At 44.0% G+C, this 15344-nt stretch overlaps 1 protein-coding gene across 1 annotated transcript; it reads right to left on the bottom strand.

The window, feature by feature from the left end:
• Nucleotides 1-358: 358 nt before the first annotated feature.
• On the bottom strand, nucleotides 359-9416 carry LOC144937938 (CDGSH iron-sulfur domain-containing protein 1-like). The gene is made up of 3 exons (XM_078865565.1): nucleotides 9279-9416; nucleotides 3937-4157; nucleotides 359-1715 (listed from the first exon to the last, which is right to left on the bottom strand). The coding sequence occupies exons 1-3, from the start codon at nucleotides 9292-9294 to the stop codon at nucleotides 1623-1625; spliced, it is 330 nt and encodes a 109-aa protein (XP_078721691.1). The 5' UTR covers nucleotides 9295-9416; the 3' UTR covers nucleotides 359-1622.
• Nucleotides 9417-15344: the final 5928 nt, after the last annotated feature.

Raw genomic sequence — 15344 nt, 5'->3', positions numbered from 1 at the left:
TCCTTGCTCAGTTTGTGTTTTAAAGCTTTCGTTCACATTGACTGGAAGCAGTGTTTTAGGAAATGATGCACCAGCCATCATTTTTTAAAGATGATTGCCACAGGCGTACTGTGCCAATCAATACGGCACGTTATATGTCTAAATCACGTCGCTCGTTGCCTTAAACGTGCTACTCTACGAACCGCAACAGAAACTATCGCAGCTGTTTTACTTTCACTCCTTTGGGCCTTGCTCTGGAGCAGCTTTAAGCTCTTGTTAGTCTTGACTTGACCGACCGCCACGTTGGCGATATGTTAACTACCTCGCCTGGTATACAGGAGGTCGTGGGGTTGATTCCGACCCTGACGCCTGCTGCATATTTGGAGTTTGCATTTTCTCCCCGTGCTTGCATGGATTTTTCTCCGGGTCCTCCGTTTTTCCCCTCCACAATTAGAATCAACATGCGTTTAGAGTATTTGGCTGCGATGAATTTCCACTTGATAAGCCGCTTCGTTGGGCTATAATTTGTGGCAAAGTCGCTTCTGAAAAAGAGCTATATACTAAAGTGGGCCTTACCTGGTAAAATAAAAAAAAAGTTTAGTTTAGAATAATCGAAAGGGCCACGGAGCCCACCCATTCGAACGATTGAAGCCTCATGCTTAGTCAAGTTATATGGGTGCAACGCCAAACATTTACTCTGATACTGCAAAACCAATTCCAGCCACTGGTATTACAATATTACCCCTGCTTTAAATATACTTTTTTTTAATCATGTGTGTTATCCACCAAGCCAATACGGTTTAATACACGTTCTCTTTCAGTTTTATAATTGATTGAAAATGCCACGATGCACACATGCACATTTAATGAGCCAATCAGACTAAGGCCTTTGTTTCAAATGTAATTTCACTCCTTAATCTGTGCTCTAGCTTAAGAAGGGAGGACCCTCCTGAAAAAGAGTCCAATGACTAAGTGTGGCTTCCTGGATAAATAATTTAACACAAAAACAAGAAGCGGATTAACACTTGCCATCATATTTAATTGAAAATTTTTATAACTGGAAATACGGGCCGACACAGAAAGCCGAGAACCAATGTGCCATGGGTCGTGGAAATGCTCGCGTCTGTAAGCCACTGACCTATTTCACCTTCAGGCCTAAACCTAACACAATTCAAGGCAACTAAGGCACATAACAGAAGAGAGGCTTAGACTTCGACAGAAAATCCATTGGGAAGGAAGAGTCTGTGGAGGAGGGACTCCGACAGGCAGCATCAAAGGGACCTGGTTAAAAAGGGAAGGCTGAGACCAGCGCTTCTCAACCTGCCTCAAGACAGCGAAGCTATTCGCGTCGCTTTCGCATTCCACAGGCCCAAGTACGGTGGGAAGTGCTGTGTGCAGTGATAAATGTGGAAGCAGTGGCATGCATTTAGGACTATACCAATGCTTGCGCTTTGAGGACCTCAATGTTTCTCGCACAACCACTGGTGCAGAGCAAGTAGGAGAGAGCGTGTATTTGGTTTCACACTTGTGTGTTTGGCTCAAGTAATACAGGGGTCTGAGGTTGAAAGGAACGATGGAGGGGAGGGGCTTGTGATGGAGGGGAGGGGCTTGTGATGGAGGGCCGTGTGCACAAAGGGAGGGGCTTATGAGCTCTTCTTGACCGTGATGACGAGCGGCCCAACGTTGTCTCCCGACGTCTCATTGTGTTTGTTGTGTGTCCCATCGCAGTAAGGGAACTGCAGAGGGTGGGCAGGCAAGGGCGACACAAGCAGGAACAAATGTGAGACACTACGGCTTAAGCTATTATGCAGAACCATTCCACGGTGATAACATGCTCGTTTGTGCTCCGTTTCGTTATCGACTCTATACGCAAGGGGCCAATGTACCTTTTCCAACGGAATGTTGTAGCTTTCCAGATTGGCAAGAAGCTCAAAGAACAAGTTAATAAAAATCCCTCTTATCGAATGTTTGTATTTTTTAATATACTAATATTGAACATGCACATGTGCAGCTCTTTCGTCAATCCACTGCTGGATCAGGACCTCCCCACGCTGTGCAGGTTATGGAGGTTAATTGATCATACATCATGCTGGCCAGTGTGGGAAAGAGGACAGGGAGCATAGACATTGGAGCTTAGTACAGTACAATGGATTTTTCTGCATTAGCCCCTGCTCAGAATATAGCCCCACAGTAGCTTACACTTGTTAATATGCATGGTGATCATCCATCCAAGTAATATCGAGGTTAAAATCTGCTTAGTTTCCGAAATCCGATGACACTGTGTGCATTGCTGGTGATTTAATCATAGGAATTATTTAAAAGTATATTAAGATATATTATATTAAGATATATAAATATGGATGCGTAAAGTTTTTTTTTACAAATAAACTTTATTTATTTATTTTACCACTGAGCCGTAAACTTATTTTTTCAGAAGCGACCTGGCCACAAATGATAGCTCAACGAGGTGGCTTATCGTGTGAAATTTACTCGCAGAGAAATACTCTCAATGCATTATTCTAAATGTGGAGGGAAAAACCGGAGGATCCAGAGAAAAATGCACACGACGGGCGTTCGGGTCGGGATCGAACCCACGACTTCCTGCACGCCAGGCGAGGGAGTTAACATCTTCGCCACCAAAGATCCTGTTCTTTAAGCTTCTGTACTACTCTTGAGCAAATGTAATGTTATAATTTGGTGATAAAAACAACTTCGAAGCAATCGTTTATCTGTCAAGGCAACTGCTCTGGGATGCTTCATAGCAAACCACAACGATACTTCTCAGCAGCCAAATGTACTACGAGGTTATCGTCAAGAGCGCTAAATTATAATACTGCTGGCGCTGGGTACACGTCCTTCCAAGAGTATCCTGTGTTTTAGAATAGACCGGCACTGCTTTGCAAACTTGTGAAATCTAAGCCCTATGTTTATACCTACCATACTCTCGGTAAAAAACAAGTCCTGAATATCAAGACATATTCCTGCAGGTGAAATGGTATTCCTAACCAACGCATAAGGATATGATGCACACTGTGGATATCCATATTTATTAATATACATCAGCCCTCTGGGGATTATTATTAAACTGGGGAATGTTACATTTAATTTGCCAATTACTCTAAAGTACGCATTTGAATCGGTTTTATCATTTATGGAATGTAAAATAGGTCATCTTGGAAAGGTGCTTTTCGACCCATGTCCATTGCTCTGCCAGTCTAACGCAGTTTCTGAATTAGAGTTTCACTCAAATTGGATATAAAAATCAGAATTTAATATTTTACCCTCGTAATTTTTATAAACAATCACGTTGTGCCTAAATCTATAACCAGGCTGACACCATCATCAAAGACTGCACAAAGAACCACCACATTAAATTAGATTTTTCGCTTAAATAAGTTTGACTACCATGCAACACACCTTTCTCGGTAACAGAACATGTGAGGAAGTCTGCCCCCTAGTGTGTCGCTAAAACAGTCGATTGAAGAAATCTTAATACTGTAACAATGCTTACATTTATAGAGTGTCTTTCATTGACGATCTCAAAGACACGGCAGCAAAGACTCAGCAAAAAAAATAACGATCATATCTGCTTCGGTTGGCCATTCTCTAGCACGCAGGGTTGATGCATCACCCTCAAACACGCGAGTTCTCAGCCGAGGTCGCAACCGGGTACCCGATACCCGTACCCTACCCGATACCCGGCTACCCGTACCCAGCCGGGTACGGGTAGCCGTTTGCGACCCTGGTGCGGCCGGGTACGGGTACCCATTTGCGACCCTGGTGCGGCCGGGTACGGGTAAGGAATCAAAACCCGTTTGCGACTTCTGGTTCTCAGACAGACGCAACACATCAACTTGTGACATGATGACAGCTGAAGTCAATAAATGCTTGACTGAAGAAAAAGAAACAGACACACACTCGAGTTGACCCTTCCCCACCGCCGCCGCGGCACCACACCTTCTTGGAGCGCCAGCACCGGCAGAACGCAGACTCGTTGCCCAGGTCGGACGTGTCCATGGCGTGCACCACCTTGGGGTTCTCCTTGTCGATGGAGGGGTTGATGCGGCAGCACGCCTTGGCGCAGCACCGCCCCGGGGGTGCGCGCCACGCGCGGTAAGCCAGCAGCCCCACGAGCGTGACGCCGCCAACCCCTGCGGCGATCTTGAGCCAGATGGAATCTGCCTCGGTGGGGAGAATCGTCGCAAAGTCAGCCGAACGCCGCTAATCAATGTATCTTTTGTTCTTGTGATTCATTTGCTTTCGGTAAAAGCTGCAAAGGATGTGGGCTCCCTGGTCTAACTTCACGTCAAGTGTGTGAGCCAATTATATTGGTCATGCTGCTGGTTCTAAGACTTAATTTCTAGGTGTGTAACGTTGCATCACGTGTATCAACTAAAATTGATTCTTATACACATAATACACGCGTGGAATCATGAGTGTGAGAATCGATTAGGACTTTTCGAGATTATATGGTGCTAGATTTAGGGGAATGCAGTAAACAAAACGTCACATGACACAAAAAAAAATACAATAAATGAAAAAAACGAGGAAGTACAATTTAAGAAAAATCACCTCTACACTATGAGATCTCTTTTACCAGTGGCAAAATATAGTAGTAGGTTTTTACCCTTTTAAACTGGTACAAAACTGACACCTTTATTCAAGGCATCATGTTTGCAATAACCACAACACAAGTAGTCATCTGGTCCAACACCAATGGGGACTAGGCTCTAAAGAAGACCGTCTCGAGTGTGGACCAATCAACTTCAAGGACAGTGCATATTATTATCATTATCAGAGTTGCTTCTTTTTGTTTGCTTTTTTGACTACTTGTGTTGTAGTTATTGCAAACATGATGCCTTGAATAAAGGTGTCAGTTTTGTACCAGTTTAAAAGGGTAAAAACCTACTACCAAAAATCACCTCTTCAATATAATCGCAACCCTGAACTTTGACAGTGTGTTGAATTGCTAGTGTGGGTTATGAATTACATACCCCTCTTTATAATCACTTTAAATGTTCATTGTTTGGTAGGAGTAGTGAATGGTATAGTACATGCTCATTATATCTGTCACATGGAGGCAAGTGGAAGTACAGCTTAACAGCTATTTAAATAAGCAGGTTGGCACATAACATGTTAAGTATTTTTTATCAGTCTTTTGTGCTTGTGTCGATTTATCAGCACGTGTAAATTTAGCCTCAATGTGTATGGTATGTATAACCATGAGCACCATCGTAAAGTACAAGCTTATTTCATTTAAACAGGTGACAATTGAACAAACCAGGATCGTCTCATTTGCAGGAGTGACCTGGACCACCAAAATGACAAAATCAAATCAAATAAAGTGCAACAATGAGGCAAATATAAATCAGAACTAAAACACAAGCACTATACTTCCACCACCACTGTGAAGCAAGAACAGATAGGGTCGTTTGCAGAGGTTAGTAACTCACTTTACATAGTTTTGCATGTCAAAAACTTCAGATAATTTGTTCCAACTGACTGAAGCATTTATTGCACACATGGTATAAATGTGATATATCCTAACAGAGACCACGCCACTGCACAGATTGTTTGGATTAGCATATAGTGTACCAATGTTTTTTTTTAAATCACATATGCAACGCACAGTCCCAAAAGGCCCAAACACCAAGTGCCCAGCAACAAACAGCACAATTGAAAGTGTAACGTATAAAAGTGAACACGCTTGTTGAGAATGTGCAAAGTTACAAGAACCGAAAAAAAGGGATCAAGTGCTGGAATTCCACAGGGCAGCACTACAAGGGAAGACGCAGAAAGATGAGTGCTGTGACCTTGCAATATGGTGGTTGAACACAGTGTGGGTGAGCCAACAGTCAGTCTGGCAGACCAAGTCCCCAACTAGGCCTCGGCAAGGTAAGGTAAAAGGTAAAAACAACGAGCCTACCTTTACCCTACCTGTTACCTTACCACAATACAATCACTCGACCCTTACATTTTACCCTTTAGCAAGGTAAGGTAAAAGGTCAAATCGTCAAATGCAACGAGCCTACCTTTACCCTTACCCCATACAAGTTACCCGATTACAGGGTAATTACTGGGGTACTACACATGAAAAAGGAATACAACAGGTAAATGCTAGGTAGAGCACTTTATTCATATAGAACACTCTCGATGATTCAAATTTTAAATGGAGGCGTACGGACTGCGCCAAGGAGCTTTTAGCGAGCAGTAAACAAGGTATTTACCGGGTAATACTTCGCGCTACCTTTACCCTACCGGGTAATTCTTCCGCGCTACCTTTACCCTACCCTTTACCTTACCCCTTGGCATGTTGACACCTTTAACCTTTACCCTTTTACCCGGTAAAAAGGGTAACTTACCTTACCTTGCCGAGGCCGATCCCCAACATTGGTGTGGGGGAAACAATTAGTACAGTTCACAGGAGCAGTAACCATGACAGTAGTGACATAACCCCAGAGGTCAATGTTGCCTTATCGGTTTTTCACTTCAGAAGCACCATTCACGTAAATGCAACGTGACAACATTTCCCGGTGGTGAAAATATAAGAGGAGTCAAAATGCTCTTCGTCATAATCAACCACGATCAAACCACTGCTGGATGAAGGCCACATGCACTTACACATTGAAAACATTCTCTCCCATACAAACACTAGCAAATTACAATTTGTACATTTAGGCCTTGCATATCCACGTAAATATTCAAAACCACTGTGAGCATAAACACATTCCAATTCCATCGACAAATGCAGAGAGAACACTTCTGCTATGCAACAAATGTGCTATTATGTTTGCGCTAATTCATACTCTTTATAAGCTCTGCCAACTAAATTAGTCCCTTATTACCCAAAGCACCATGGAATTGCTTTCTTTCAGAAACTTAACTCTAATATGCCAATTAACTCATGCTGAACAAACACATTCCAACAGTTATAATGCATATTCACATAGAATAGTTCAGTGGTAGAGCAAGTGGCTCGCAATCAGAATGTTGTGAATTCAATTCCTGGTTTGGGATTAACTCAGCCATAATCCCCCCACGATCGATAAAATTAGTACCAACTTGTGGTTAAAGTAACAGTGTTTGTCCGATAAATTGACTCGCCCCAACCATAGGAATACAGCATTTCCACCACTGGATTCAGGGCTGTAATGAGATAAGCACAACCTCACTTGTTAATTTGAGCAGGGAATCACTTTTTAGTATTTATGCAATAATTTAGATTGTACTCATCGATATCATTTGTCAAATTAAATCGAAGGTCCTGTGTAGGGTGGGGGGGTCTGCGTTGGGAGTATCTAGATGTGTTGGTGGGTAACCCAGATCCTCATACCTGGACTTTCCACCCTACCCGTCTCGGTCCCTCAATAGAGAAACCATGTAGCTCTCATTTTAACACGTAGGCTTTCGCGACCAATATTATTCATAATCAACGTTTTTGGGTTAGATCGCGTTATTTATAAATGTGTCGTAACCCTCCACCACCCGACACGGCCAATCAGCAAAAAAGTGTCAAGTTGACAAAAAGACAAGTAGTTCACTGCTTTAGCCCAAAATGTAAATGTTGTCGTTTCACGCTTCAACACACCGGTGGGCTAAAGTAGTGAACTATTTGTCTTTTGTCAACGTGACACTTTTTTGCTGATTGGCCGTGTCGGGTGGTGGAGGGTTACGACACATTTATAAATAACGCGATCTAACCCAAAAACGTTGATTATGAATGTAGCTCTCATGTTGTCCTATGAATACTGCTCTCATATCTGGAGGGGGGATGGGGAGGGTTCACCCAGTTCCCACCTCACTGTAATTGACAGAATTCAACGTAAAGCAGTGAGGTTAAATGACGATCAGGCATTCTAGATTTGAAGCTTTCGTGACTGCAATGATTCATACCCTTAATTTTTTTCGGTAAAGTCACGTAGGTAAAAAATAAAATAAAAAATAAAATAACAAATGAAAATTCTTTATTGAAAATTTTTTTTAATGAAAATAAAATAACTCAATTAAATCACGACGTTTCGGAGGCAACACAAGCTTCCTTCATTAGGTGTAAAAAGGCACAGCAACTTATTTTGCTGTGCCTTTTTACACCTGATGAAGGCAGCTTGTGTTGCCTCCGAAACGTCGTGATTTAATTGATTTATGTTCATTTATTATTATTTTATGTTTTACCTACGTGACTTTACCGAAAAAACCTAAGAGTATGATCAGGCACTCAATGTGGTCACATTTCACTCGTCGATTCCCCCACCCATGCTGAGGAAGCATGACTCGGGTCTACCAGAGCCGTTTCGTCTCGCACACAACGGCGTCACAATCACCAACACTGCAAGTCATTTAAACACGTCGTAAGGCTTTCGCGAACAATATAATCCATAATGCATGTTTTTTTTGTTGGGGTTAGATCGCGTAAATATGTGTCGTTAAACCCGCCACATCCAAATAGTGAAGGTTTGTCACGTAAACAGAACACGCCAATTCGTTACTAGTACAGCAACACCGGTGTGTTGGAGAACAAAGCCACACCATTTACAATCTAAGTACGACGTTTCGCCAGTAATTACAACAACCTTCATCACAAGCGATGTCATCACATCTACCCCTCTATTAAAGGAACGAAACTGGAGGATTTCTCCACAAATCTGTCTGTCGCCTGATGAAGCTAGTTGTAATCACTGGCGAAACGTCGTCCTCAAGATTGTAAATTAGGGGGCTTAGCTCTCCAACACAACGGCTAGTGCTGCACTAGTAACGAAATGACATGTTATGTGATCTAATTTAATGTGTCGGGTGGTGGCGGGTTTAACGACACATTTATAGACTGCAGGTCACGGCGCGTCTCGACTTTCGGCTCGTTCCCTCTTTCGGCTCGTTCCCTCGGCACTGATCCACTCTTTTTAATTCCCTCCCGTCGTCTCGTTGTCAAAACTTTCTGATAATCTTCTTAAATTCCACGAACGCGTTCACTGTTTAATCATTGCGGTTTTAATCGCGGGTTTGTTGCGTCTTGGCCCTATGCGCAACTACCGTGGCAAAAAGCTACACATATATTAGACACACACACACAGAACATCTCGATAGAGAATCCCTAGTAAGTAGCCAAAGACCCCACCGGGGATCCCGACCGTGACCTCCTACGCCGTCGCCCTCAACGGGGCGGGGATTCTAGGCAAGACCGAGGTCTCAGGCGCGGCCTAGTCGCGGCTTGACCCCTGTCCGAAGCCACTGCGCGGCACGACTCGGAACGCTGCGCCGCGACGAAGAGGAGGGGGGGCGGCGGCGACGTCCGCTGTGCTCACCTCGCAACGAATTCATGGCTCCGTCTCCTTCCCTGCCTCGGACGACGACGACGACGATGCGGCCGATGCTATCGCTGCTGCTGTCGCCCGGGGCTGAAGGACGCACGTCAATTGCTTCCCTCGCACGCGATTGGTCGACGAGAGCCACGCGTCAGAGCCTAGGGCAACGCTGATTGGTCCAACGAGCTGTTTGTTGATATCGGTGACGTCACGCGTCATTCGCCTTCAACGCAACCTCGGAGTTGGCGGGGATTGGCGGATAGAGGAATTTGGATCGGATTAGTGAGCACTCTAATTAACCCGCTTGAATGCATTCTAATTTTATTAATAAACATTACAGTTACCCCATGAAAATGCATTCAAATTGTATTAATAAATACCCCAGTTACCCCATGAAAATGCATTCAAATGTTATTAATAAACACTACAGTTACCCCATGAAAATGCATTCTAATTTTATTAATAAACACTACAGTTACCCCATAAGAATGCATTCTAATTTTATTAATAAACACTACAGTTACCCCATGAAAATGCATTCAAATTGTATTAATAAATACCCCAGTTACCCCATGAAAATGCATTCAAATGTTATTAATAAACACTACAGTTACCCCATGAAAATGCATTCTAATTTTATTAATAAACACTACAGTTACCCCATAAGAATGCATTCTAATTTTATTAATAAACACTACAGTTACCCCATGAAAATGCATTCAAATTGTATTAATAAATACCCCAGTTACCCCATGAAAATGCATTCAAATGTTATTAATAAACACTACAGTTACCCCATGAAAATGCATTCTAATTTTATTAATAAACACTACAGTTACCCCATAAGAATGCATTCTAATTTTAATAATAAACACTACAGTTACCCCATGAAAATGCATTCTAATTTTATTAATAAACACTACAGTTACCCCATAAGAATGCATTATAATTTTATTAATAAACACTACAGTTACCCCATGAAAATGCATTCTAATTTTATTAATAAACACTACAGTTACCCCATAAGAATGCATTCTAATTTTAATAATAAACACTACAGTTACCCCATGAAAATGCATTCTAATTTAATTAATAAACACTACAGTTACCCCATAAGAATGCATTCTAATTTTAATAATAAACACTATAGTTAGCCCATAAGAATGCATTCTAATGTTATTAATAAACACTACAGTTACCCCATAAGAATGCATTCTAATTTGATTAATAAATACTACAGTTACCCCATGAAAATGCATTCTAATTTTATTAATAAACGCTACAGTTACCCCATAAGAATGCATTCTAATTGTATTAATACACGCTACAGTTACCCCATAAGAATGCGTTCTAATGTTATTAATAAACACTACAGTTACCCCATAAGAATGCATTCTAATTTTATTAATAAATACACCAGTTACCCCATGAAAATGCATTATAATTGTATTAATAATCACTACAGTTACCCCATACAAATGCATTATAATTTGATTTATAAGCACTCCATTTACCCCATAAGAATGCATACTAATTTGATTAATAATAACTTTAGTAAAACAATAAGAATGCATTTTTATTGTATTAGTAAGCACTATTTTATTAATTGTTTATATTTAGTGACTTGCTTACCTTTTTTATATTTTGCACTCCTATCGTTTTTTTTATTGTTTGCTGTTGTTACTTGCTGACCTGCCCCATACTGGACATCTGTGAAAAAAGAGCTTCATAGCTCATCGGATTCCTCCAGTCTAAATCAAGATTCTGATTCTGACATTCTTGCACCTGACAATGACTGATGTTTAGAAGCTACTGTAGATGCCAATGTTGAGGTCTGCGAGCCACGATAAGGCTTCAGAAGAGAGCTGGTGTAGGTTTGCTATCCTTCCGTTGAAGAAGCGCAGAATCGAGCGGTTCACTACATGGCCAATATTTTGGGTTGCATGGACAAAATCGCACTGTGGCTTCATGAAGGAGATGTGCACATCGGCCTGTTGATGTTCTGATGTGAGTTGACGGTTCCACCACCTGTGTCTCCGCGGGGCAATGTCAAAGCCAGGAGGTGCAAAAGTTTGGGTTTCGAATGATGTGTTTATTTTGGACGTCCACGTTTTTCCACTCAGCATGCTTTCGGACTTGGGGGAGATTCTAGGATGGTGAACAGAAGGGGGACCAGGAGTTGAGTTTGGCGGCGAGGTACAATATTGAGGTCTTGGTTGATGATGGGAAGGTTTATTGTCATTGGTAAGAAAACATGTAAACACTCTCTTGCAGTTTGCGTGTCTGGGTAGATGTTTGGTGGCGAAACGTTCGCCAGAAGAGGGAGTCAGGGGATTGGTGCCGGTTTAAGTGTTCTGTGGTGCCACAGCGACGGGGCCGCTCTGCCGAGCCAGGGAGCCGCCCGGCTTCCACCACCGCACTGCCCCCCATCACCCCCCCACATAAGCACGCACCCGCACCCACGTAGGGCCTCGTGGTCGGGTCACCTACCCTGAGTTTTCACCCGAGGGCCCCCTCGGGGGGTTACCCCACGGTTTCTCAGGGCCAGGGAATTGGACAGGACCCTTCCCAGGCCAAGTAACACTGCGGCGCCGTGGGCGGATTTGAGATCGCACGACCACGGCGAGCTCAGAGAGCCCCGCAGTTAGAAACGCATACAAACACAAACACGGGTCAGCAGGGCAGATAGCTGGGATCAGGACCCGGGGCGACTGATTGGTCGAAAGGTCAAAGGCCGGCGGGATCGCAAAAGAGCGGGAAATCCTAGGCTCAGGATTGGTCGAGAGACCAAGGCGGTCGGGACGGGGGCGCCTAGCCTTTGATGTGAATAGTTTAAAAGAAAACGCAGGGGCAGTAGGGAAGTCTCTTCTTCTGGAGTTTTGACACGGAGTCAGCGACGAGGGAGTCATCGGGCGAGCCGCTAGATTGTCTGCAGGACGATCTGAGCGCCGCAAGGTCACCAAGAACTACAGACGGTATCGTATTACGCGCCTTACAACACCTCAGAGCGGAGAGTAGGATCCGTAGGAGAGGGTTAGTTCGGGGTAAGGACGAGTAGGAAAGCGGTTTAACAGAGAGCGCAGCATAGAATAGGGCTGCACGCCACCAGAGAGTGGGTTAGAAGTGCCTTGCTGGCCCGCACACACACACGGGTGGCTCGGTGGGTTAACAAGGGCTAATAAAATCTCGAGCGTAGTAACAAAACCGTGTTGTTGGGTGTTTTTGAACGTGGTATTAGCGTGCACTGCATTCGCGGATGTGTGGTCGTTGTATGCGTAAAGGCCGTGGTCTCTGTACGATTGTGCGGGTACGGAGGTGTGTGTGTTAACGCCCGGGGAGAGCACTTTTGTGTGTTGGCGTGCCTACGCAGCAGTGTGAGAGGAGAATCGTCCTTGTACGATACTTGTGTTGACGTGCACGCGCGAGTGCGGGAGGGGACGAGTCGTCGTGTCGGCGTGCGCCCCGCTCGCGTGTGCGAAACCGCGGTGCGCAGTGAAGCTGTTAGCTTTGTGCGAGCTTGCGTGTGCTCGTTACTTGCGTAAAGTGCGGCGCGGTGGTGGGCCCCTGACCCCCAACCCCGCGGCTCGAGCGCGTAATCGGCTGCGCATTGTTGTACGGTTTGTCTCGCGCGCACGGCGGCGGCAACTTGAGTCATTGTGTCGGCGTGTGCCCCGCTTACGTGTGCTCGTTACTTGCGTAAGCTCTCGGCGTGCGTAATCGGCGTACCCCAGGTGCGCGATCGTAACGTGAGCGGCCAGCGCGGCGCAGAGCGGCGCAAGAGTGGGTATCGCGTGTGGAGCTGTGTGTGGGTGTGCGTGTACGTAATTAACCATGCCTGCTACGCAGACCCGCGGTGGAGGGGAATCCTCGGGCGACGGCTCCCACACCATGGGTGAGGAACCTAGCAGCGGTTCGCTTAGCAGCGGGGGGGCGATTGATGATGTTAGCCCGGCCGTTAGCATTATCGAGGGAGGGATCTCGGGGGCTAGCGACCCCCACAGTTCCGGTTATGATGCGTATTTCGTAATCTAAGTGTGCATTTAGCAGTGTTGTGTAAGAGTTCCCGAACCAGGCTGGAGTAGAGTACTGCACTTTGCCACTGAGTGAATCAAGTGACAGAGTGGCAGTTCACAGCACATCAGCTGAAACGCGCCATGTTATTTGTAGCAGGAGGATTTTTCATTTGGGTTGATCACATATCTGTTCAATGTTGGACTTCAAGGACAGGCTGCTATCCAAGATAGTCCCAAGTATGTTTTTCAGTGGGGTCATAGCGCACTGTGCTACCTCAGGACACATCAAGGTTGACATTGTATGTATAATCGTTGATGTGAAGAGTACTTGTGGTGGTTTTGGAGGGCTTGGTTGGAGTTTTCAGCGATTGAAATATTCCTCACTTTAATACGTAATTCTGGCAAATCGCCTGATGAAGCTGGTTGTAATAACCAGCGAAACGTCGTTCTCAAATGGTAAATATTGTGGGTTTACTCTCCAAAACACCAGTGTGCTGAAGTAGTATCTAACTGGCACGTCTTGTTTACATGACAAACTTTACTAATTGGCTGTGTAGGGTGGTGGTGGGTTAACAACACATTTACATTTACGCGATCTACACCCAAAAAACCTGTATTATGAAATATATCTCCAATAACATTATAACAGCTGTCAGATTATTGGCAATGTTCTCTAGATTTGTGCCCTATGCAACAAGGGCTATGTCATATGCATGCCTGAACTTGCTAAATTATTTACATGGCAGGCCACATATGTATGTTGAATCATGACCGTGCTATTACTGGCCTATGAAGGGGGCGATTGTTCATACTTCTCTTGCGGCTGTGTGTTACCGGCGAGGTTGTACCCTTAAAGTATGCTTGCTAACCATGGCATCGAGTAAGTGAACGGCATCTGATGATTTGGGACAACTTCAGCAGCAGGCCAGGATGCCAAAAGTGTTGTAGGCAGCGGAGAGGGCAATCATTGCTGTACCAGATTTTTTATTTGTTGTTGACGCTGAAAACCGGCTTCTATGAGGATGGTGAAGGCAACGATCTGTTTGTAGCAGCAGCTACGGCCAGTTCGAAATCCGGCTCATTCAGGAGGCAGTTGGGGGTGGGTCGATAATGGGGCAAAGTTTGGCGAGCGTGGCACATTCCATCGGCTTGGAGGTGGAAAAGAAACAGAATTAATATCGTCATCTAGGCAAATGGACGTCGTTATTTCGAACCCAGACATGATCAGTAAGTGCTGTAGTTTCCCTATAAGAATGCATTATAATTTGGCCAATAGGCACTTTAGTAGTAAGCACTTTATAGCGCTTACAGCTCAAGTAGTAGTAAGTAAATTTGTGATTTGGTGGTAGAAGTAAGCACTTTAGTGCTTGTGATGGCACTTTAGTGCTTACGACTACCAAATCACTAAAGTGCACACTACTCCATGTGGTAAGCACTTTACATGGAATGGCTGTGCTGATCACTTCAACCAGAATTTGCCACGTTATAAAATTAAGCACAACTTACTCATTTGGGATTACAGTACATTGCAATCATATCCCATTCCTGGCAGATTAGTGCCCAAAATGGGACATTTTGGTCAGTATCAAAATAGGAAACAATAATATTAGGTTTTATCCTTTCCGGCAATAAACCAGGTGTTAAGATGTTCAAACATCAAATATAAACTTTTTGCACGGAATCATGTCTGCATTAACCACACGTACGGAACTGATTGTGTGTTTCAAAGACAATGCATCTAATATCGGAGCATGTTTGTTTGCGTGTTCATCACAAGCACGTGTGGTTAATGCAGGCATGATTCCTGGCAAAAGGTTTCTATTTGGTGTTTGAACATCTTAACACCTGATTTGAAGCTTTCGTGACTGCAGGAATCCATACTCTTTGGTTCATTCGGTAAAGTCACGTAGGTATAAAATAATAGATCACGACGTTTCGATCGCAACACAAGCAATCGTCATCAGGTGGGACAACCACAGCAAGAAAAAACGTTGTTTTTGCTGTCGTTGTCCCACCTAATGACGTGACTTTACCGAAAAAAACAAAGAGTTTC

The sequence above is a fragment of the Lampetra fluviatilis genome, chromosome 20 (assembly GCF_964198595.1).
Source record: "Lampetra fluviatilis chromosome 20, kcLamFluv1.1, whole genome shotgun sequence".
In the NCBI taxonomy this organism is placed as follows: domain Eukaryota; kingdom Metazoa; phylum Chordata; class Hyperoartia; order Petromyzontiformes; family Petromyzontidae; genus Lampetra; species Lampetra fluviatilis.
The sequence above is the reverse complement of the archived record's forward strand: the minus strand, read 5'-3'. Positions and strand labels throughout refer to the sequence as shown.